A 24913-nucleotide genomic window follows, 5' to 3' on the forward strand; every position below is an offset into this window, starting at 1 on the left:
AAAGTGAAAAACCACACATTCCCTTCACAATTGTTAGTAAATTGTTAGAAACATATCAACTTTTCTCACAAGAGGCTCACATCACTTATTTATAGAGGTGAAAGATTTAAGTCAGAAGCAATTTAAACACAGTGCTTTGTTTTATTAAATGCATATGGTAGTATTTAAACAATTGTTGCTTCTGTTATATCAGAAATTAAAGAGTGCAAACACAAAATACCAAAATCTAAATGGAGTAGGAATGTCATAACCATGTATGTTTAGCACCTTACCAAAGAAGTAGCTATCTGTATATGAATATGAATACACTTAACTGATGTTAACTGTGCTTAGTTGCAAGAAGTATAAAGCATTTACAATTTCTCTGGCAGCTCCTTTTTCTGCAAATTCAGAAACTCTTGTAATCTTGTGCTGATATTTTGAAAATGACTTTCAGCTCTTAAAATTCGTTGTGATTCCACCAGAAGAGCAGGAATGCTGGAAGTTCCGTACTGTTGTTGGAGGAAAAAAATTACAAGGCTTTACTTTTAACTCTTTGCAAACAAACATTGTCCAATTACTTGCCTATTATCCCATGTATTCCATTTGTCTCTCATACTGGACATATTTGAAAGAGTGGATTATAATTTGATGTCACTCTCTCCAAATGTTCTATTCTGCATGTTTAAGTCAAGTTAAAGTTTGGCTATACTAAGCATAAACTGATACACCTCTATCCCGATATAACGCTGTCCTCGGGAGCCAAAAAATCTTACTGCATTATAGGTGAAACCACGTTGTATCGAACTTGCTTTGATCCACCAGAGTGCGCAGCCCCACCCCCCCGGAGCACTGCTTTACCGCGTTATATCGGGGTAGAGGTGTAGTATGTCCTAAAGTGGACAGCTTCCTTAGACAGAGGTCAGCAGTGCCCTAGAAGAGAGGAGACTATATTCCAGGCCAAGACAATTCCTGTACAGGTCTCCTACACTACTTAAAGTACATATTTGAGAAGCTCACTATCAGTGCTATGCTGCTGAACAGACGTTCGAGCATTAAAGAGGGTTACAAAATTCACTGTGAGGTTTGAAAGTTAGCAAACACTACCATCTTGTATGTAGGGAAGCTCCTGGGCACCAGGGTTTGACCTACATCTATAAGAAAACAAACTGACTTTGTTTCTCACTGAACTTTTAAAAAGTAGTACACTACATGTGTGTCCTGGATACCACAGCACTGAAGTTTTTGCCATGCAGTACAAGGCCTTGACAGACACCAACATAATGATATTGCTATCTGCCCTGAATCATCATTTAGTTTCTTCTCCCAAAGAGACAAAACTTGAATTAGCTAGTGCAATGTTGTAGAATCAAGATGTACTTACAACTACTTTTTCTTGTGGTTGGTCTTCTCTGCAATTTATATATTGTTGCTGCACCTCCTTTAAATCAGTTAGGAACTGGGTTGTGTTCCTGAGAGAAGATTCTCTTTCTTGTAGCTCAGCATATTCTCTTTGTAGTTGCTTCAGTTGTGGTCCAGTCCTTAAAAAACATCAATACTTAAGGACTGTGTTGTGAATTTTTCTCTTTCAGGAGTTACTTTGAATGTACTGTTTCTACTGAACATGACTTAATGGGGTCATAAAAGTGTAAAATGCAGACAGTGCAACAGCCTGGTATTTTTCTCAATTAGGATAAATCTTTGGTAACTAATTGATAGCAATATGGTCCTTTAAATTGTGCATACTGTTTGTTTTTATCTAATAAGAACAGATATTTAATGTCAATAATACAGTAATTCTTCTGACAGGAATCCAGCGATCACATTTGTGATCAAGGGGATTCTAGGAGATGGCTTTTGCCAAGAAGTACAATTTAAAATGGATTTACACATTACATTTAAGTAAAATAGAGCCAACAGTATTCTTCCTCTATTTTGAGAAATATCCTATTTCTTACAGTAATGGAATATGGCATTAGGCATTCTGTGACTCCACCATACCAGACTGCTGCATGTACTATCTTGGGAAACATCCTACCCCTGTAGGGGCAGTTAAAATCAGAATGTATTGCACATCTTCAAGGCCGAGTTCTATTAAGGGAATCAGGAAGTTTACCCAGCAAGATTAAGGTGAGCTATACTGGGGGTGGGAACAATGCCACACACACTGTTCCATGTTCAGTGTGTGTTAAAATTTAAGTAGTCTTAACCTATCTGATCATGTTCTCACCTCCAGTCATGCAGCTGGTGTATTTCTTATGGAACGTGTAGCCCAACTGGCAGACATTATCCCAAGAATTTAGAGTAGCTGGAGATTGTGAAAATGACTGCCTGTTTCTATTAGGCAGTTCCACAACTCCTGTGGAGATGGAGTGGTTAATTTTAGCTCTTGCAAATAGGAAGGAATACATATGTTCAGCTGGTGCAGGCCGTAAATGTTTCATCTGCTATTTACACAAAGAAAGTCAGTTAATGACAAAAGCAAGAGTTACCTTAGATTTTCTGGACAGTAACAGGACTCCTCAATTTCCACTGATAGGCTATTATTGTATGCTTTAAATCAATATAATCACTATACATTTCAGCAAATGGAAACTTACCGAATTAGTTCTTCTCTAACTTCCAGCAAACGCCGTCTTTTCTTATTGATGTCTGTGATCACCTATAATATAATTAAGTGAAATAGCAGTCTTTCAAGAGTAAGACAGTTAAATGACAAGGTAGATTTCCCCCATGCCCCCGACTCTGCATTCTGAATTGACAATGCTCTGGGTTCTAGACATGGAAAATCTTGAGATACCAAGTCTTACAATTCATGACAATGTAATATATGGAAGTGCTATTTTAGGTATTTTTTTCAATAGGGTCTCTAACATTTGTTAGAATTTTCTCTCTTCCTCCATAACATGAACAGTTGAACTCACTGTAGTACAGGATCCTTGTTCATCCAGGCACGTAAATCCCAACATTTTAAAAAAATTTCAAGCTTTTCAGTAATATTTGGCATAAGACACTGGTGTAGAAATTTGTTTTTTATTAATACTTATTTGGGAGGATCTCTAACTCAGGAGTTGCAAAGCCAATCATAATATAGGCACCCCACATTCTCATCTATAAAAACCTTTACACCACAGTATATACAATTACATACACTTTCACAGATTTTTTTTTACATGTAAGAATAGCATGTTGTTTATGTAGTACTTTAGGATCCTTCAGAATGAAAGGCGCACTGTACATTTAGGATTTTTCTATATTATTTAATTCAATTATTTAAGTACTTAAAACTACAGCCCTAATCCTGCAGGTTGCTCTGCACAGAACAGCTTTTAGCATTGGAGCCTCAGTTCTGGATGACTCCATAGAAAAGTTCTGATTTAGAACTTGATTATATAAAGACAGAAGTTTAAACGAGAAAGCTTGCATGCAATGTACGACTCGGACTGATAATCACTATTTAAAAACAGTATGATTAAAAACATTTTTAATCTACCAAATTATTAAATGTAATTTTACCAGGAATCCCTTCCTGTTTTCCCCCTCTCAAATCTCCTTCATAGATAGATTCATAGACTTAAGGTCAGAAGGGACCATTATGGTCATCTAATCTGACCGCCTGCACAATGCAGGCCACAGAATCTCACCCATCCACTCCTGTAACAAACCCCTAACCTATGTCTGAGTTATTGAAGTCTTTAAATTGTGGTTTAAAGACCTCAAGGTGCAGAGAATCCTCCAGCAAGTGACCCGTGCCCCATACTGCAGAGAAAGGCGAAAAACCTCCAGCGCCTCTGCCAATCTTCCCTGGAGGAAAATTCCTTCCCGACCCCAAATAGGGCGATCAGTTAATCCCTGAGCATGTGGGCAAGACTCACCAGCCAGCACCCAGGAAAGAATTCTCTGTAGTAACTCAGATCCAATCCCATCTAACATCCCATCACAGACCATTGGGCATATTTACCTGCTAATAATCAAAGTTCAATTATTTGCCAAAATTAGGCTATCCCATCATACTATACCCTCCATAAACTTATCAAGCTTAGTCTTGAAGTCAGATATGTCTTTTGCCCCCACTACTCCCCTTGAAAGGCTGTTCCAGAACTTCACTCCTCTAATGGTTATAAACCTTCATCTAATTTAAAGTCTAAACTTCCTAGTGTCCAGTTTATATCCATTTGTTCTTGTGTCCACTGGTACTAAGCTTAAATAATTCCTCTCCCTCCCTGATATTTATCCCTCTGATATAAAGAGCAATCATATCTCCCCTCAGCCTTCTTTTGGTTAGGCTAAACAAGCCAAGCTCTTTCAGTCTCCTTTCATAAGACAGGTATTCCATTCCTCGGATCATCCTAGTAGCCCTTCTCTGTACCTGTTCCAGTTTGAATTCATCCTTCTGAAATATGGGAGACCAGAACTGCACACAGTATTCCAGATGAGGTCTCACCAGTGCCTTGTATAACAGTACTAACACCTCCTTATCTTTACTGGAAATACCTTGCCTGATGCATCCTAAAACCGCATTAGCTTTTTTAATGGCCATATCACATTGGCGGTTCATAGTCATCCTGTGATCAACCAATACTCCAAGGTCCTTCTCCTCCTCTGTTACTTCCAACTGATGTGTCCCCAGTTTATAACCCAAATTCTTGTTATTAATCCCTAAATGCATGACCTTGCACTTTTTATTATTAAATTTCATCCTATTACTATTACTCCAGTTTACAAGGTCATCCAGATCTTCCTGTATGATATCCCGGTCCTTCTCTATGTTAGCGATACCTCCCAGCTTTGTATCATCTGCAAACTTTATTAGCATATTCCCACTTTTTGTGCCAAAGTCAGTAATAAAAAGATTAAATAAGATTGGTCCCAAAACCGATCCCTGAGGAACTCCACTAGTAACCTCCTTCTCCAAAAAATATTGAATTTACATTCAAAGACTAGAAGGAAGACCTAGAAAACAGTGGTTTGAGACACTGATGGAGGACACAGAGAAGGTTGCCATCAGTGTCTGGAAGATGAATTTTACAAGAATGCTGACTCCACTTGATGGGAAAATGCAAAGGAAAGACGATGATTCAAATATACTAGAATTGCTGGGTGAGACTGATCTGCTGTTTTCAGGGCTGGACTAAAATATGCTTGTGAATTAGAGGTGGGAAACGTTTTTCGGACAAATAGCTTATTCAACAACAAATGCAGTTTCGATCAACCCAAAACTATTCGTGAATTTGATGTGAATTCATCAAGTAGGTTCTGCCCAGAAGATTTTTTGGGACTTAAATGCCAGGAGAAGGAGGCATCTCTTATAAACTTTAGCCTAATGGTTAGAGCATTCACTGGGGACATGGGAGACGCAGGATCAATTCCACCTTCTGTGTGATGGTGTAAGGGGAGACTTTGGCAAACCAGTAAAGTGCCTGAAACCACTATGGCTTATGGTTAAAGGCAGCCAAGTCAGCAAGCTGTAAATTGGCCCTTCAGCAGTCTCAGCATGACCAGGGCAGAAGAGGGGGGAGTTTTGGGGTGCCACAGAAAGGGCAGCTTGACCCCGCATCCTTCCTGATGAGAATTGTGTTGAAGTTGCTGATACATGTATTTTAAAAGAGCAGGATGTGCCTCAGGAATGTCTATTGGGGTCTCAGGGCTCCAAACTCTGGAAAAACCCACCCCTGGATAATTCAATTAGAAGGAGCCTCTTGCTTGCCCATTGGAACTGCTTGCTTAACAAGTTTTCTTTAAGGGACATGTCATTCTATTACTAATGTATAAATAAGGGGAAAAAGCTTGAGATAGTTGGACTTGTTTGGGGACTCCCCCTCTGGATACATCTGGCGATCCCCACCAGCAGACGGAAGATTTGGCCACCGGAAGCCTGCCGCTGTTTCACTCAAGAGCCACACTCAGCTTTGGTAATTATCAAGGGTTGGGGGTGTTTTACTAATCTGTTGCGGACATGTGGTCCTGCCATGAGGGAAGGGGACTGGACTCAATGACCTCTCGAGGTCCCTTCCAGCCCTACAATCTATGAATCTATGTATGTTAGTGCTTGACACTAAATAAAGTGTAGCTTTAAGTGAAAGCACTCTTGTGTTGTCCTGTTTGTGCCAGCCATCTATCGGTCGGACGGCCTTGTCTCCCCTGATTTATTTCCGGACACCACTTCGCACAGAGTAAAAGTTACCAAGAGCTTTGGGTTGAAAGAACCCTAGGTAACAATGGAGGATATTTGAAATCAGGTCTCCTACATTAAGAAAAATGCCCTTACCACTGGCCAATGGGATATTCTAGGTCTCTCTGCCTCTCGTACTGAAACTGTTCCACTTTGTATAAATAATTAAATAGCCACTGGAACAGGAACTTGAATGTAGGTCTCCCATCTCTCCTAAATGAGCACCCTAAACCACAAGCTATAAAGCAATGATACTTGGATCTCAATGGTTTAGGAGTCAAATTAGCGATGAACATTACCCAAAAGAGCCACAGTAGTGTGAATTCATTGTTTCGTTTAGTATAATACTATATATTCATATTTAAACAGTATGACGGGGAAATAGATATTATTCTCACAGCAAAAGAACTGACAAAGTATTATTTTATCAACTACAATTGGTTATAACATAGTAAAAGCATCCTGATTGGTTAATAATTAAAATCAGAATGTGTTAATATCATGTGCTCCAAAGAGCTGCAGGTGACACAGTAAAGCAGCTCATGAGCCTCAGTCTGAGTATCACAGCTATAAAGTCATTCTCACTCTGTCCCAATAACTATTCATTAGTGGCAATTCACAGTTCAGTAGTGCTCACACTTTCTCTCAAGTAAGAGTACACCTTCATATAAATGAAGCACAAGGCAAAACAGAGTACCATACTATAATTAAGGCTATGTTTTAGTCACAGGTATTTTTAGAAAAACTCAGATAGGTTCCCGGCCAATGGGAGCTGCAAAGCCAGCGCTCTGGGTGGAGGCAATGCGTAGAGCTGCCTGGCCACGCCTCTGCCTAGCAACTGAGCAAGGGGGATGTCACTGCTTCTGGCGAACCCCCCAGGTAAGCACTGCCCAGAACCCGTCTCACCCCATCTGGTGCCTCTGCCCCCTCCCACACCCATTCTGCTCTCCTGGGGGGTGGGGGCTTAGACTGCCCCCGCAGCAGCCAGTGCATCTGAGATGCCCCTGCACCAGCAGCTGCAGAAGTCACGGACAAACTCGTAGCCTTAACTATAATCAGAGTACTCATTGCTTATTTTTTTTCATGTAGTTGTAGTCACAGCATGCATCAGTAGCAAATCAATGGCAGACCCAATCCTGACGGAATGGAGTTTAAGCATACATTTTGTCTTTCCTTTTAAATGATACTCTGACACCATTGCTGTGAAATAAATACTGAATAGTGTGTCAATTTATTTACTATATATATATTTTTTAAACTGTACACCACACCCAAGATTGTTAGCAGAGATCAGAATCTGGCATATTAACAGCTTTTAGTAATTCTTGGTTTATAGTTTGCTCACTGGTTACTGAACTAGCACAACTGATTAACAGTCTAGCAAAAAACAGTTTCAAACTGGATTTTTGTTCTGTTTGATTTTTTTAAGTATATTACAGACAGTGTTATTCCCAGATAAAATGTGTTTCACAAACTTTATCCAGGTATATTTGTATTCTAATAATTTTAGAAACAAACATCCAAGTTTGGTTTTGCAGTTAAACATTGGCTCTATACATTTCTGTCTCTAAATAAAACATAGCATCATTTAAACACTATAAAGAGATCATTGCTCTATTTTACCTTAGCATTTTTTCTTTTCAAATCCTTCAGTTCCTGGACTTCTGTTATCTACAGGTAAAGGAAAACATTGTGTATTGTCAGGAAAACCTTTCCTTCCCCATCCTTTTACTCTATAATCACTGCTGTAAGAATTACTTTTGAAACACTTTGGCTTAAAGAAATTAGTCACTGGTAATTCTGTCTGGCATGTCCTTTCCCCAGCCCAGAACAAGGATTGTTATAAAATGCTACTCTCTCCACCACCAGGAGGCAAGGCTGTCACTCTCTAGCTCCCTATCTAAAAATCCCAGGTTCTTTACCACCTTGTTATAGAAATGCGTGAAGTTTTGTTGTTTCAAATGATTTATTAGCATGGACAATTTTAACGTTCAATTATAATTTTAATATTGATTGTGGCAATGGTCATAAGTAAAGACTAAAATTCTCAATTTATTTCACGAAATATATCTATATTTTAAATCTTAATCTCCACAGCTATAATTACTGTTCTCTCCAGTCAGTGGATAGGTCTGAAAAATGATATTGCAAAAGTCTATTCTCCATGTGATGTACGTCAGAGGCCCCTTAAAAAAACCCCTAATTTTAAAGCCCTGAACATGGCCCCCCTGCAGGCACCAGGAAAGGTATTTCACAAATACAAGGCTTCTGAGGCAGATATAGAAGACGTACTGTTTGTATCTTGGCAGACCTTCAGCTCTATAAAGTCTCAACCCTTTAACTTGCATCCACTTTGCAGAACTCCTTGCTCATTGGTAACTGCACAAGAGAAGGTCCTTGTCTCCCAAAAGCTAATCCAATCCTGTAATTTATTGTCTGTGTGCAAACTGCTGTGCCCAGGTGGAACACCACTAGAGTTCTTGCACAGGTGCAGTAGTCTGTCCATGTGCAGCAAGTTGGAGCAATAGTGATTAAAAGTTTTATTTCTTAATTCATCCATCTCTCACAAGGTGGATTAATTTTAAAATGCCCTGAGATGCATCAGTAAAAGACTATATATAAAAGTAGCAGGTGTACAAGTATTCTGACAAATTTTACAACCACCTCTACACAAATGTTTTTATATTTACTACTATACTTACAGTATTAGTGAGTTGGTCCTTGAAGCCAGAATAGAAGACCTCAATAGCTTCCCTGCAAATCCTAGACTCCACCCTTTGTCTGGAAGTTGGGGAGGAAGGGAGTAAAATAAAACCAGAGTTGGGTTAGTATAGGAAAAAGGTATCTGTGCTTATCTGAGTATTTCCTTTCTTCAAGTAGCAAGATCTACAGATACTAACATTGGACTTTCAGCATAGGAGGCAGAGACAGACCTGTCAGTTACTGGCAACAGCCTAACTCTTCCCCTTGAAGAGTTTACCAGTTGTGATGACTTCTGCAGCCAAGAATTTTAGTGCATTCAGCTTCCCCCTCCCGCCCCCCTTTTCTTTTATGATTAGCATATGCCTACTGCAGAGCTAAGGAGATAAAACATTGGGTTGGCTTTTAAATCAAAAGTTTTTGTTTGTTTTGTTCATCCCAAGTTCACCTGGGACTGGTTAGTTCTTTGGACATTGCTACTTGAAGAAAAGGAAAGTTTCCTATTCTTCAGTGAGGCAAGGTCCACAGAAATTAGCACTAGGATTTTAAGAGCAATGAGACTTTCGGGGCAGCAGGAGGTAATACCAATAATAAACTACGTATAGGGCTTCCCTTCTGCACTTTTTCGAACTTGCCTAGTGAAACAATACATCATGAAGCACTTCTTTTTAGGGGTAAATCCACCCAAGTTTGCAAGTCTTAGGCCTGGTCTACACTGGGGGGGGGGGGGAGGTTCAAACTAGGGTACGCAAGTTCAGCTATGCGAATAGCGTAGCTGAACTCGAAGTACCTTAGTTCGAAGTACTTACCCATCCTCACGGCGCGGGATCGAAGTCCACGGTTCCCCCGTCGACTCCGCCACCGCCGTTCGCAGTGGTGGAGTTCCAGAGTCGACGGGAGCGCATTCGGAGTTCGATATATTGCGTCTAGATGATACGCGATATATCGAACTCCGAGAAGTCGATCGCTACCCGCTGACCCGGGCAGGTAGTATGGACGTACCCTAATATGTAGAATTTAGCTAACTTGGGGGACCACTACCAGTGTTTTTTCACAAATGCTAGGAATTAAGAAGTTATACAGTTATTAATTAACTACAGGATAAATGTTTTATATTGAATAAGCGCTTCAATTCTGATTAAGAGACCTAAACAGCAGATTGAGAACATCAAAACCCTGTTAAGACCAAAAAAAAAGTCACATTTTAAGTGAGCCTCAAAGCTGACTGCTTCAATGGAAATCAAACAGACAGAGCCCATGAAACCAGCTTAACAAATGTAGGATATTTCCAGCCTCTCCTGGGTCTTGATAGATCAATGTGCATCTTCAAGCAGATATTGAGATATATCGTGTTCAGAAATTGCTCCCCAATCACAATAGCTATCCATAATAGCAATATTTATATTTGGGCAACACCAAATCTGAGGCCAACCTCCCTAGGATCACATCTTAAAGAAAATGCCATTTGTATCACAGAAACTATAGGCAGTCATCTAATACATCCCCTGGTTTCAAGCAAACTAAATATATTGTGTTAATTTGGAGTTTTCAGTCAAAGGAAAGCAAGATACTTACTTGTAGTCTGCAGTTATCTTCTCAAACTCAGCCAGAACAACATCCAGTTCTGTAATATCTTGGGAAAATCTTTTCAGCCCTTTTGGGCACCAAATCTGTATAGAAAATGGACTATCAGCTGAAACAAAATAAATGACTAGTTAAAAGAAATATGAAATCAAAATGTTTGTTTTAAAAGAATGTAATGCTACACAAACTGACTTGCGTTTTACAAACTGACTGACTTAACAAATTTGAATTTTCTAAAATGGTAATTATTTCACTTGTCTAAGATATACGCCAGCTACCTAGAATTTATTATGCAAATTTTAAATTAAAACAGTGTGTGAAAAAGTAACATATAAATCTTATTTCATAGTCTAGTGATAGTCAGTAAGGGAACCGCAAGGTGGGTTTTGCATAAATAACTAAGGTACATTGGTAATTGTTAAAAATAAATTTTACTTTTACATCCAACATTCTGAATGTCACCAACTCTGCTCGGTAGTAAAATACAAAATCTTGAAATATACAAAAGGTCTGATGCACATATTTTACTTGGCAAGAAAGTCTGCATTATTACACTCAAGGCGTTTAATATAAAGCTTAAAGTCTATAGTTTTTCTGAAACGTACACAGTGTTGTTGTATGAAGGGTATATAAACACTTATTTGGGACAAACCACTCCTGGCCACTACGAGTATAGTATATAGCACTCCCAAACTCATGCTGATGAAGTCTTTATATCACACCATCATGTATATATTGCATTTGTTAAGGGAAAACTACTTTATGAATATTTTAGAGGGTTCTTAAGAACTGAACTGGGAACATATTTATGTCCATATATAAAGCTAACTGCATAACCCCAACTGGGCAGAATCCAGAGAGAGTCAGAAAAACATCTGAAAACAATATCAAATAGTTTGTCTATACCTAAAATGGTCACAATCTTGAAACCCAGTATCTCATGATGTTACAGTGCTAGTGAGTGAGTGCTGAGTCCAACTATATAAGAATCTCCCTATTCCAATTATATAAGGCTCCCATTTCTAGCCTTACTGGGATGCAAAATACCAGATATCAAAACTATTTTTAGGAAAACTCATTAATGGCTAATGAGGAAAAGTTACAAGGAAGTTTAAAATTATGAAGAGAAAAGTATCAAATTCCTTTTACCAGAAGGATCTAATGCACTCTTTTGTGAAGACTTCTTTGGTTTCACATGGGATTTAGCACTGTTCTTGGGCTTCTGCAATACAAAATGCAGCAGACTAACTTTCAAGAACAACTACGTTCAACCATTTTAAACCCATAATTATAATTAACTATTTCTAATGATAGCAGTTGGTAGTAACACTAGTGTAGAACCACCACAGGCATTTTAACAACTGTGTAATCTAGATCAGCTCTGGCCAGAGTTTTGACAACACTGATAATGCTGCCAGTGAACAAGAGATGCCAGATTGTTGATATCACTGGTAATGCAGTGGGAATGCTAAAGCTGCATCAGTGGGAATATTCTGAAGAGAAATGCAGTTGGCAATATTATTGGAAGACCTTATTGAAATGAATGCATCTTTGGGGTCCATAGTATTAAATGAATGGTTTATTTATTATTGTGGTCCAGAAGTGTATGTCACCTCTTGAAGGGTGGAGAGGTAGCACCTGGGGGTTCAGAGGACAGTACTGAACAAAGCATCAGATAAGAATAGACTTTTGGAACAAAAAGCATTAAGTGGTTTTCCTGGGGATTCTCTAGGGTAGTGCTTTTCAAAATGTGGGTCATGACCCAAAACTGGGTTGTGGAATGGAAGGGACTGGGTCGCAGCAGCTCTGGTCAGCACCACCAATTGGGCTGTTAAAAGTCCCATCAATAGTGCTGCCCGGCTAAGCCAAGTTAGTCCATACTTGTTCCAACACTATGCTGCACCCCGGAAGTGACCAGCAGCAGGTCTGGCTCCTAGGTGGGGAGGAGGGGAGGGCACAGCACTCCGCATGCTGCCCCCCCCCACCCCCCAAGCACCAGGTCCGCACTCCCATTGACCAGGTACCAGTCAATAGGAGTTTGGGGGAGGGGCGGTGCCTGCGGGCGAGAGCCACGTGGAGTCAATTGCGCACTTCTACCTAGGAGTCGGACTTGCTGCTGGCCACTTCCAGGACAGGCAGGAAGTCAGCCTCTGCACCCCCTGCTGTGCCGTTGACTGGGAGCCACCTAAGGTAAGCCAATGCCCCAATCCCCTGCCCCAGCCCTGAACCCCCCCCAAACCCAGAGCTCCTTCCTGTACCCCAAACCCCTCATCCCCAGCCCAGAGCCTGCCCCCCCCAGCCCAGAGCCCTGCCCCTTACCACACCCCGAGACCCTCCAAACACAGAGCCCCCCCCTTACACCCCAAACCCCTCATCCCTGGCCCCACCCCAGAGTCTGCACTCCCAGCCCAGAGCTCTGTCCCCTCCTGCACTCCAGCCCCCGGCCACAGCCTAAGACATGCCCCCCACAAACCCGGAGCCCCCTCCTACACCACAAACCCCTCATCCCTGACCCCAGCCCAGAGTCTGCACACTCAGCCCTGACCCCCTCCTGCACCCCAACCCCCTGCCCTAGCCCGGGGCCCCCCACACCCTGAATCCCTCATTCCCAGCCCCACCCCTCACTCCACCCCTCTGCCCCAGCCCTGAGCCCCTCTCACACACCAAATCCCTCATCCCGAGCTTCACTGGGTCGTGGGCATCAACAATGTTCTTTAACTAGGTCGCCAGAAAAAAGTTTGAAAACCACTGTTCTAGGGGCACCTGGTTATACAAAAACCTAGCCTTCTGAAGCTAAGTCCTGAGGAGTGGGCCACTGTCTGCTGATCACCTGTTGCATGAGACCAAGATCAAAGGGCCAACTGAACTATTCATGGTGGTTCTGAATCTGAGACAGTTCTGAACTTGTAGACACAGGGATAACCCAGTTGTGGGTTTTCAAGGACTGACACCAACTGAGCCCAAAGTTGGAGTTGGGGTGACCTCTGCTAAGCTTTTCAGCATGTGTGTAGGTTCTTTTGTTGTTTTTAATGTTTTCTCTGTAATGCTTTCCCCCTAAGAATAAATGTACTTATAAAGAGTTGTGTGGTAACTTATGCCTGCAAGCAATACACTGGGCATAACCTCTGGAGAGAAAGCAAAGCACAGACACTGGCCAGTTTAGGCAGTTTAGCTTGCTGAGGATATCAGAGTGTAGGCAGGGAACTGTGACATCTGGAAAAACCCCAGTCAGGAGGGAGAGAGATGTGGATCTCTGCCCAAGAGAGGTGACAGCTGAGAAGCCAGAAGCTTAGCACTGAGGCCTTGAGGGATCACATAGGGGGAATACGGGTGCAGTTGCCTTGAACTATGACATGTATCACATGTGAAGCTGCACAAGGTGAGAGTATTTTGAAGATAAATGCTAGAGTAGACAAGACCTCTGTGTTCAGTTTTCCCTCTGTCCTACTCCCTCACACCCAAAACTATTATTCGTTCCTGAATACAAACATTCTCCCTCTTTTTAAACAGATGAGAGGGATCACTATGCGCTTTAGTGCTTAATTCTAAGGAGAAACAAGATTTGAGAGGCATTTTTGATAGATTTTGTAGCTGAGACAACTTTTACCTTTTGTGCATTTAACTTCTTCACTAAATCTGTAACCTTATTTGATATGCTGCTTTCTGAAGAGCTGTTCCTCAATGCTAATGCAGATGGTAACTTAGATTCCTCCACATTGGTCTTGGCATTTCCTGATATCTATATAAAGAATAATTTAAAGTAAATCTTCACATTTTTAAAAAATGCAAAAGAAAAAAGGCATGAACAGTAACAGTCTGAAAGATCTAAACTCTACTGCTTTAAAACTATAATAAGAACTTTCTTTAAAAGTTTGAGATGTCATGAGCAATCAAAACGAGTACAGTATCCTGTTATGGTTTCAAAATGACATTTGAAAGTCTTTTAAAAAAAACAAACAATTATTCACACTACATACTTCTGAACACTAAAAGTCAACATTAGTTTTGACTCTCTTTTCTGGCAGGCCAACAATAACTACACAGTAGGGCTCCACACAGGAAGTTCTCAGCGTGAAAGACACTAGGATTGTGTGAGGTAGTGAATTTAACACACCAGTCAGGTCAACATGTAAGACTTATATGGTGCACTACTGCATAGCTTCTCTCATTAAAAACTGACTGGCAGAAATCTGCCACTTTAATAGAGAGCTTCCAGGCTGACAGAAGATAAGATAGAAAATGTGACAAGAGAACTTGTAAGTATCAAGAGACTAAGTGTGGTGGAAATGCAATGTGTATGCGCTTTGAAGGAAAGCCACTCATAAGTGTGTCAAGTTGATTAGCACCAATATAAAATTTAAAAATTAGTTTTAGTAATTAACTGAAAATTCTACTCTTACAAGTCTGTTGTAAACCCTTTCCTCTGTCTAATCTGACTATGGCATAGAATATGTTCTAAATAAAAGTTATTGATATATTCTTACAAACCTTTTTCTGTATCTTATTCTCCTTCAGCGATTCATCTTCAGAATCCTCTGTCTCTGATTTGTTATCTTCAGGAATTTTCAAACTACACTGATTTTTTCTAGAATAAAGATGAGCAATAAAAACTCTCCTGACACATAATTTAAAAATAAATAAATAAAATAAAATCTGTATCCATGTGTAACCCATTACATGCTAACCAATGGGTTGCACATTTATCCTCAACATGCTTTATTTAAACAACAAAACCAAGGGTTCATTGGTGACCTAATGGAGGTGGTTCTGTACAACCTTGCAGGAATCCCAGGTTTCATTTCTTCTCAGTTTTCAATTCCCAGGTCATCAGCTTCAAGAAGTGCGGCAGCAGCCACATATCCCTCAACAGCAACCCCCACTGTCAGTTTAAGAAACAGAGTTAAAAGGCTCTGAAAGAGTTCAGCTTGGAGCTGACTGGCCATAAAGATGCCTGGGCCCCAAAAGCAGATGAGGTACACTTGGGAAATTGGGATGGAGGGGCTGGGGAAAAAATGATCTTCAGGAGTTCAACAGGGATGCAAAAGGTTCCCTGAAAGGTCAAACCCACTATTTTTTTTTGTCTTGATAACTTCATTCAAGCAAGCGTTACTTCCTATTTATACCAAATCTGTTTTAACAAAGCAGAAATGTATGAACAAAAATTGTTTTACAATAATTTGAAATGAAGAGGAATTTTCTCAGGTCAAAGAAACTATATCAGACTCAAAGCAAATCGGATTCCCTTTCAATTGTTTTTTCTAATATTTTCTTTGCCATTTTTGCTGAATAGTAGTCATTTGCAACTAGAAGTCTCACTAATGGATCAAATTTTTTTAAAAGCCTTTCAATTCCTCCAACACAATCCTGACATCCACAACATTATAGTAAGAAAGTCTTAACATACACAGATGTAAATTATAAGCAGTACATGATTGGCATAATGCAAACCAGAATTCTTTTCCCTCCGACCTGCTGACTGATTTGGGCTTTGGCTTCTTACTTGGACGGTTTTAAGCAGGGGCATTTTAAAAGACAGCAATTGAGATAGAATGAGGACATATTTCACCATTTAAAGTCTCTCTTGAAATAATGGGATGATCCTGAGATCACACCAACGTACAAAAGCAAGCTTAAGTTTTCCAAACATTGTCTAATAGTTTTCCAGGACTGGAAAATATTTTATTTTCACTGTACCTTGTTTCTGCATTTTTCCCTTGTGGAGATGAATCAGAAGAATGACTAGCTGCTATGTCGTGTTCCTCTTCCTGCAATTCCACATTCCCACCAGCATCTACAGCAGTGCTGTGTAAAGGGTGATCTATATATAACAGAAAAACAAACACGGAAGTTAGCAACTTTGCTTAGGCAAAGCACTTGGCTACACTAGCACTGTTTTGCTATATTTCATACAATTGGGCATTGTTATGATTTGTATGTCTACTATGTGTCTTTTTCAAATTAAGTCTTATTTGAAAATACACTGTTTAAAATTTTTGAGAGAAGAAATTTGGGGAGAGCAAGGGGTGTCTATCAATGGGCCTCACATGAAGCATGAAAAGTGATTTTAATATTTCACCAGAAAATAATTTATATATGGTTGAGAATAAGATCTTTCCTATTAATAATATTTGAAAGTGACAGGACAATGCCTCTTCTCCTTGCAAATGTTTAAAAATATCTCCACATATATTCTTAGGACTGCAGAACAGTTTCTCTTCACAGTTCTCACCACCTACAAGCACAAGGATGGAGGAAGATGACAAACACCCAAGAACCATGAAAACACTGCCATTTTATATACCACCACCTTACAAGGGATGTTCTGCTATGTACTTCCAGGTTTACTATCTTAAACTTTTATATAGCACCTTTCACTGTGGTATACAAGCACTACTCAAAATTAAAGAGTACAAAAGCCCCAAACAAAAAGAGGTAATTTTCCCTTGTCATTCCCATAGGCAAGGAGTGACACTGAGGCTTTTGTTTATGGTTTTTTAAATAACTTATGTGCAAGATAACTTGTAAAAATAATATATTAAACAATTTTAAAAAGTTAAATACTAACCAAATGAATCATCAGGCTCCTCAACTTGCCCAGTCTCAGTTATCTTCAATATCCTTGAGACATCCGGTTCCTCACATGGAAGTAAGTTACTGCGAGGATGGGACTTGGCTTTGTATTCCTGGGTGGGTATTAAAGCAATGTCTTCTACATCCAACTTTCCAATGTAAAACAAATTAAATATAATGACAACAAATTTAAAATACTTGAATAGTATTTAGAATTCAAATTTAAAATAGAATCCATGACACTGAGCTATGGCGCAAAACACTTGAAAGGGGACATGCATGCATTTTCTTTTTTTACACTTATTTTTCGTGAGAAGAATGAAGGTAAAGTGAAGTGATACATATTACTATTTTGTATTATGCTATGGTTTGAGCATTGGCCTGCTAAACCCAGGGTTGTGAGTTCAATCCTTGAGGGGGGCCACTTAGGGATCTGGGGCAAAAATCAGTACTTGGTCCTGCTAGTAGAGGCAGGGGGCTGGACTCGATGACCTTTCGGGGTCCCTTCCAGTTCTATGAGATAGGTATATCTCCATATATTATCAGTTTTAGTAGTACATTATAAAACTTGTAAGAAGACACAAAAGATCAGCACTTTCTAAGAACTAATCTCTTTTCAAAAATCGGATTATTTTTTTCTTCAGACAAGGAGGGACATTTTCAGCCACCCCCCTTGTTATTCATATTACTGTTGTGTGTCTAGTCATGGATTTCCACTGCTGCAAAACTTGCACGTTAAAGAATGAAATAATTTTAATTTGCTGAAAGTTCCAAACAGCAAGTGTAAGTAGATCATTCAGCACAAGCTGCTCTATATTATGAGAGCAAGGGAAAAGGCTTGCTTAAAAGTCACCTATAGGCTGAATTTGTTGGCCCAACCAGCCTGCCAGTTTTATGTATGTAACTCCCATTGATTTCAGTGAGAGTTGTTCAGGTGCAAATGAAGATCAGGGAATGAAGGGACATCAATCACCTGCATTTCTATTATACAAGCATAATATAGTTCCCCAAGTCAAACTTTAAGGTTTTCACTTTGGCAATGAAAATAAATGCACTGAATATTCCTGTTCTGGATGGTCTCTATTTTTATCATGGGATAGTTATCAAATGTTTGTCAGGATCTGAAAACTAGCATCACATTTTCAAGCAAACTGTCCATTTTACCACAAGGCACATCACTCTCACAAAAGCTGCAAAGCAGCAGGATTACAAAACACAGTTCCCACAGAGGATGAAAGCTCATCCATACAGGCAGACCTCTATGCCCATACATAAGGGTTAGCTTTCAGGATCTAGACCAGCAGTGAGACCAGGGCCACATCTGGGAAAAGAAATTGTATGGCGGGCCATGAATGCTCGCAAAATTGGGGTTGGGGTACAGGAAGGGGTGCAGGCTCAAGGGTGGGGCCAGAAATGAGGAGTTCAGGGTACGGAAGTGGGATGCGGCGGTGTGTGTGTGTGTGTGTGTAGGCTCCAGCTGGGGGTGCAGGCTCTGGGGTGGGGCTGGGGATGAGGAGTTTGGGGTGTAGGAGGGTGCTCTGGGCTGGGACAGAGGGGTTCAGAGGGCGGATCAGGGCTGGGGCAGGGGTTGGGCTGTAGGCTCCAGCTGGGGGTTCAGGCTTTGGGGTGGGGCTGGGGTGCAGGAGGGTGCTCTGGGCTGGGATCAAGGGGTTCGGAGGGCAGGAAGGGGATCAGGGCTGGGGCAGAGTTTGAGGCATAGGGAGAGGCTCAGGGGTGCAGGTAAGCAGCGCTTACCTCAAGCGGCTCCCAGAAGCAGCAGCCATGTCCCCACTCCAGCTCCTACGCAGAGGCGCAGTCAGGAGGCTCTGCATGTTGCCCCATCCACAGGGACTGCCCCTGCAGCTTCCACTGAAGCACCAGAGGGGGCTATTGGAGCACATAGGAACCAGAGGGGGACTATGCCACTGCTTCCAGGAGCTGCATGGAGAGGCCCCTGACAGACCCCACTCCCCAGCGGGAACTTGAGAGCCAGCTTAAAACAGCTGGTAGGCCAGATCCAGCCTGTGGACCGTACTTTGCCATCCCCTGATCTAGACCTTCAACAGCATGGCACATTTATACTTTATTCTTTTTAATTGACTGCAAAATTAAGGTAACTTACATCCACTTTATTTCTTTTCAATTTTTTCTTTGAGGTCTTCTCACTATTAAATATGTATAAAAGAAATTAAATGTACAGTTGAATATACTGAAGTTATTTAAAAATAAGTCCACCCTAAACCTACTCTCTTTTACTCTTCATTCCTGCATTAGAATCAGGGCTACATTACTTTATTACATTACCCGTGTCTAGCTTCTTATCAACAACAGAGCTTAACCCAAATGACAAAGGAAATGCTCAAATATAAGTTTATTTAATGTTATATATTTACTTTTTAAAGAAAAAAATAACCAGGACTTACTCCTCAACAGACTTCTATTTAGGCAATACTTAATAAGAGGAGGGGCAGGAACAGCATAAACCCAGTGCTACGGTTTCTCCACAGGGTAAACAGTTTACAGAGGGCCTTTGTCAGCAAGAAGTTAACTGCTCTTTTCTTGGTTCAGATAATCTGGCCAGTTATTAGTGGAGATTAGAGCATCTCCTCCTATTCTCTACCAACACCCCGCAGAGAAAAAGCAAGTGAGAGAGTAGCCCTGCTTACTTCTACGTGACCAAACCTAAGGTCCAGGTAGCCTGCATAGTGTTGGGTGTCTCATCCAAGTCACAGTCTAGCCCAAAATTAGGCAACTGGATATTTTGCATTAAATTTAGGACCACTTCTGTAGCAGCAGTAGAGTTTTCTTTTGGAGGGTAATAGATGATGATTAAATAGCAGTTTCAAAGTGAATTTCATACATGAAAGGGAAAAACCCAAACTAGCACTTTTTTGTTAAAGCAAATTAAATTTGAACGCAAGCCATAATAATCAAAAATACCTTAATACAATATGCTAATTCAGAACATCTGAATAGTCAGCACTTACAAAACTGTTCATAGTTGGCATATCTCTGAAAACTATTACCTGTGGATTTGGAATAGAATTTTCAATTTGACTGATGACCTGAATGTCATGCTAATTGGGGCACTTGTAGGAAAGAGGTATATTACAAATAGTCCATTACCTCCACTAGTTAGTGGCAATATTGTTTGAGCAGGGTTTTCTGTTAGTTTGTTTTCTACTTAATATTTGCCAGACGATTTCAATTTTAAAAGTTAGCTAGTTTAAGAGAAGTATGTTGTATGCTTAAAAAATTAATGATAGGTTTCAGAGTAGCAACCGTGTTAGTCTGTATCCGTAAAAAGAACAGGTGCCACAAGTACTCCTGTTCTTTTAAAAAAATTAATGTACAACACCTATATTTTCATACTATATACATATACACACAGCATTTTTAATAGTTTTTCCATTTGCAAAAGAGAACTGTTACCACACAGTGTTAAAGTATTTACATTAATAAATCCTTTCAGTTGCAAATTATTAATATAACATATAGTCTTCAAATTTATACTTAAGTAAAAATTGCTGAAAAATCTTTTTTTTTAACTTGTCTTCCAAAGTTAGAATTCAGAGTAGTGTGTTTTATCTAAAACCTGGTGATAGCACTGATATCTGTGAGAGGTAGCAATTAAGTTGTCAACTACTGAACAAGCAACAAAGGTCGAGATTTTTTTAAAATGGGTATTAAAGTTAGGTTCTTAGGTTCTGATCTTACATTTCAGTGTAGAAGAGCCCAACATAAGTCAATAAGACTATGCATGCATACAGCAGTTCACCCAAGCACAGACAATTGCAAGACAGGGACCGTAACACCTTATTTAGGCCCTGACTCAGCAACTGGGTGTATGTGGGCAGCCCCTATGCCTACAAGGAAAAAGCCACCCGATCAGGCCATAAAGCTCCTAAATAAATTGCCTGATTTTCAAAAGTGCTGAGCACTTAGCAGCACCCACTGACTTTAGGCACCCATTAAAAAAAATAATCTTAGCCTCAGCGGTCTCAATTTAGGTGTGTGCAGGTGAATTGTTTCAGTTCATGTTAAAGAAATGGGAGTTCATTGGTAAAGGAAAATTTACAGCATTGTTTACTTACAGAGCGGGCATGTGGCTTTTACCATGCATCTTCCTTTTCTTATCCATGTCACTTACAAAAGTTTTGTATTCAAATGCCTTTTCTGAAATGACATGTTAGTCTCCATTTAACGTGGGACCTGTCCTTTACAAAAAGAGTAAATGAAATGCAATGTGTGTCTATAAAGTTACCTGTACATCAATAACAGAGCACTACAGAGTCAAGGTAGTGCATAGACCCATGCAGCACAGGGTAGTACTGGGGCCCACGGGAGTGAGGATGGTGTGGGGAGGGGGAGTTAATCCAAGCTGCTGCTGCAGGGGCCAGGATGGGGAGTTCAGAGCGATTTTGCCAAACGCAGCCAGTACCTCAGATTTAGCTAGGCAAGAAAACAGAATCAGTTCCTCCCCGCCTTCCCTCAGCCCTTTCCCCATCAGTCAGCTCCCCTTCTCCCAATAGGCACTGAGACAAGAATAGATTTGGTTTCTCAGAGTTAGTTGCAATGGGATATTAGCAGGGTCATGATGTGAACATATCTGACACACACATACCAGCCAACACACTCCAACACCCAGTCGCCAACCCCTTCCACTCCCAGATATAATCCTTGACATAAACAGCTCCTTTGAGAGCCTCAGCCAAAGGAAATAGTTTCAGTGTGTAAGAATTCTGTGCAGAGAAGGCTGACATCCTATCTGGAATAAAGCAGATATCATGTGCCTGCAATAGACACTCGCAGGGGTCAGGAAGGGATTCCCCCCCATCCATATTCTGGGTGTGGGAGTTGGAATCTCCTTCCTCTGAAGCATCTCACTTAATCATGTCCCTGCCATTGAGGGGGCCTTGGGTGTTGGTATGCTTCAGTCCTTCCTGTGGGCTGTAATACTTGGGTGTCATTTCGGTTGTTGTGTTTCATGAGGTGGTACTGATGGTCTGTGATATACAGGCAATCAGACTAAATGATCCTGTGGTCCCTTCTGGCTTAAACTTGAATCTTTGGCAGGGAAAGACAATCCCACTAAACATTCCTGGCATGCACATTGCCGCAAAGGTTGAAAGCAGCCCCTATGATAGCACAGTACTGCCAGAGCCCCAGGGCTTAGGCAGTGATTTAAAGGGCCCGGGGCTCCACACAAATTCGGATATAATGCGGTAAAGCAGCAGGGCTCAGGTGGCGCTTTAAAGGGCCCAGGGCTCCCCGCTGCTTTACCATGTTATATACGAATTCATGCTATATTGGGTCCCGTCTATCGGGATAGAGGTGTACCTGGGCTTTCAGAACAAACATTCCAACAATATAAAAGATATTTAGAACTATTTGACTCAGATCCCTTCAGTGAACTATTGGGCTCAGAAAAAGAGATCAGAAAGAAGCGGTGCAACAGCTGGAACAAGCTGATTGAAAGAACAAACCTGTGCCATATCAGCAAAAAAGCATAGGCCATCATTTGTGAGCTGGACCCTAACGGACAACAATCAAAGTGTATTACTGAAGTCTCTCTCAACCAACTGGCACAGCAACTCCTCCGAAATAGTAAACCAGCCCACAAAGCAAAGCACATAATGAAACAAGTCAAGCAGGTACTTTGCTTGCTCCTCAGGATCAGAAAAATCCGCAATGAGCAGCCTAACATCAAGGAGCTGACAACAGTCTCAAAAACTCTGAAATGTTGAAAGGCAGCTAGATATCTCATGTACTATATTACTATACTCTTATCCAAAAGTGTAGAAGTGGCTACTTGATATCTTTAATTCTTGCATGGAGACAATGCAGATATTCAGGCTGTGAAGACAAGCTGAAGTGGTTGTGCTACTCAAACCATATGAAGACCTTAACCGCAAAGAGCTACCAACAACTATCCCTACTCTGCTCAGCCTACAAGCTATAAGAGCAGATGATAACAGGGGAATAGCACCAATAGCAGAAGGGCAGCCGCCTGATGACCAAGCTGGTTTCCACCGAGTACGTCAATACTGTGGTCAAGTTGCAAACTTACCCCAATAAACCCAAAATGACTTTGAAACCCGCAAAATTACAGAGGCTGTCAGTAGCTTATGACACAACCATCTGCACTTCTACTGAAAATTGCAAGAATTTTGAGAAATAGCAAGATGGTCCAGGTTATCTCTTCCCTGCTTGAGAATCAACATTCTCTGTCGCAATAGTCAAAAATGTCAATGGAGTACTCAACGGAATGGATTGCCCCAAGGTTCAGTGCTATCACCCTTTCTTTTTTAATATGTCTTCACAAATGACCAACCAGAATCCCCTGATTTGCAAAGATTCATTTATGCAGATGATCCTTGCTTTGCTGCTATCCAATCAGAAAGACCTGAGGACACTGAACACATTCTAACTGGCACCCTGAGTGTACCTGGAGAAAGCCATCATACATAGCTCTTGAATGCCAACCCTAGTAAGACATAAGTATGTGCCCTCCAGCTGAAACACCATCGGCCTAAGTAAAAACTCCAGATAATGTAGGATGCTTCTATCCTTGAGCATTATAAACATCTGGCGTACCTTGGGGTCACATTAGACCAAATGCTGACATTCAAAGAGCACATAAGGAAGCTGAAAAACAAAAATGAATTCCAGGAATTATGTACTCCAGAAACTGGCCAGCATAACATGGGAAACTAACCCGAAAGACTCCAAGCAACCAATCTCACCCTGTGTTTCTCAACTACAGAGTACTGTGCCCCAGTATGCTCACACTTGAGCCACGCAAACAAAACGGCAAACTTAATCAATCAGTAGGATCATCACAGGTTCCTTGAAACTGACTTCCCACCTGTCGCTATACCGCTTTACAGGGATTGCACTACCATTAGGCAGGATTCCCTCAGTAGAAACAAACAAAAAACAGGTGCATGATCCAAGACAACCACTGCATGGACACAGTCCACCATCCAATACCTGGCAGTCCAAGAAGAGCTTTGCCTCTAAATGTCCCTTTCCCTGAAAAACCACTTTGGAAGGCTACAACAAGGCAGGAAAGCTGATGATCCTGGAGAACCTGGGTTCCTTTGGAACAACTCCCCCAGGCACTGACCTGGAACACAAACACTGGAGTACTCAGCCTCAGGTGAGCGCTGGGGTGGCAAAGACTGGCTGCAACATGGAAGTGGAAGCTGAGGGTGGACCCCAAATGCTAATCGGAAGAGCCTGGGCAAACACTTGCATCCACTTGATGTAGCCAAATGGGGTGACCAGATGTCCTGATTTTATAGGGACAGTCCCGATTTTTCTTATACTGGATCCTATTACCCCCCACTCCCGTGCCTATTTTTCACATTTGCTGTCTGGTCACCCTATAGCCAAATATGTGACACGGCCAGGGCCTGACTGGGGCTTTGGAACAAGAAGTTGGGATAACGACCCAGCCACAGCCTCCTCTGCCCCGCCCGCCCTGTCCCTCACCTCCTCAACCACCGCCATTGCCCCGCCCCATCATCCCTGCTGCCCCAGCACCCAGCCCCACCCCGACACCCCAGGCCGGGCCGCTCGTGATCAGGCGGGGGGGGGGGTGACGGCACACGCACCAACCGAGCAGTAGAGCGGCCTCCGGCAGCCCCTGTCCGCGCTATGTAGGGTGGGCAGCGGGGGGAAGGGGAGCGGCGGCGCTCGGGGTGGGCTCAGTAGTCGCGCCGGGGGCTGGGATACGCGCGCTCAGTAACTGACCTCGGGCGCGCGCTCCCGACTCAGCCAGAATCTTCCCGCGACAATTCTAACGGCCCCGGCCGGGCTGACTCACTTCCGGCCCTGGCGCTACTCACAGCCCCGCCCCCCGAGGGGGGGGAACTATTAACCCCTGTACAGCCGCCGCTGGCT

At 41.5% G+C, this 24913-nt stretch overlaps 1 protein-coding gene across 10 annotated transcripts; it reads right to left on the reverse strand.

The window, feature by feature from the left end:
• Window positions 1-121: 121 nt before the first annotated feature.
• On the reverse strand, window positions 122-24896 carry CENPU (centromere protein U). Of its 10 annotated transcripts, none has more exons than XM_039540520.1 (14): window positions 24764-24896; window positions 21100-21222; window positions 19128-19170; window positions 17001-17154; window positions 16130-16253; window positions 14924-15020; window positions 14043-14174; window positions 11585-11657; window positions 10427-10544; window positions 8854-8932; window positions 7775-7822; window positions 2580-2641; window positions 1364-1520; window positions 122-491 (listed from the first exon to the last, which is right to left on the reverse strand). In XM_039540520.1, exons 2-14 carry the CDS (start codon window positions 21144-21146, stop codon window positions 354-356), a joined length of 1272 nt encoding a protein of 423 aa, XP_039396454.1. In that variant the 5' UTR covers window positions 21147-21222; window positions 24764-24896; the 3' UTR covers window positions 122-353. The 10 variants fall into 10 exon arrangements, with proteins under 10 accessions (XP_039396454.1, XP_039396456.1, XP_039396453.1 ...); XM_039540522.1 differs by having other exon boundaries at window positions 21100-21181; window positions 24764-24884; XM_039540519.1 differs by having other exon boundaries at window positions 21100-21217; window positions 24764-24863.
• Window positions 24897-24913: the final 17 nt, after the last annotated feature.

This window comes from Mauremys reevesii, linkage group 5, assembly GCF_016161935.1.
Source record: "Mauremys reevesii isolate NIE-2019 linkage group 5, ASM1616193v1, whole genome shotgun sequence".
Lineage (NCBI taxonomy): Eukaryota > Metazoa > Chordata > Testudines > Geoemydidae > Mauremys > Mauremys reevesii.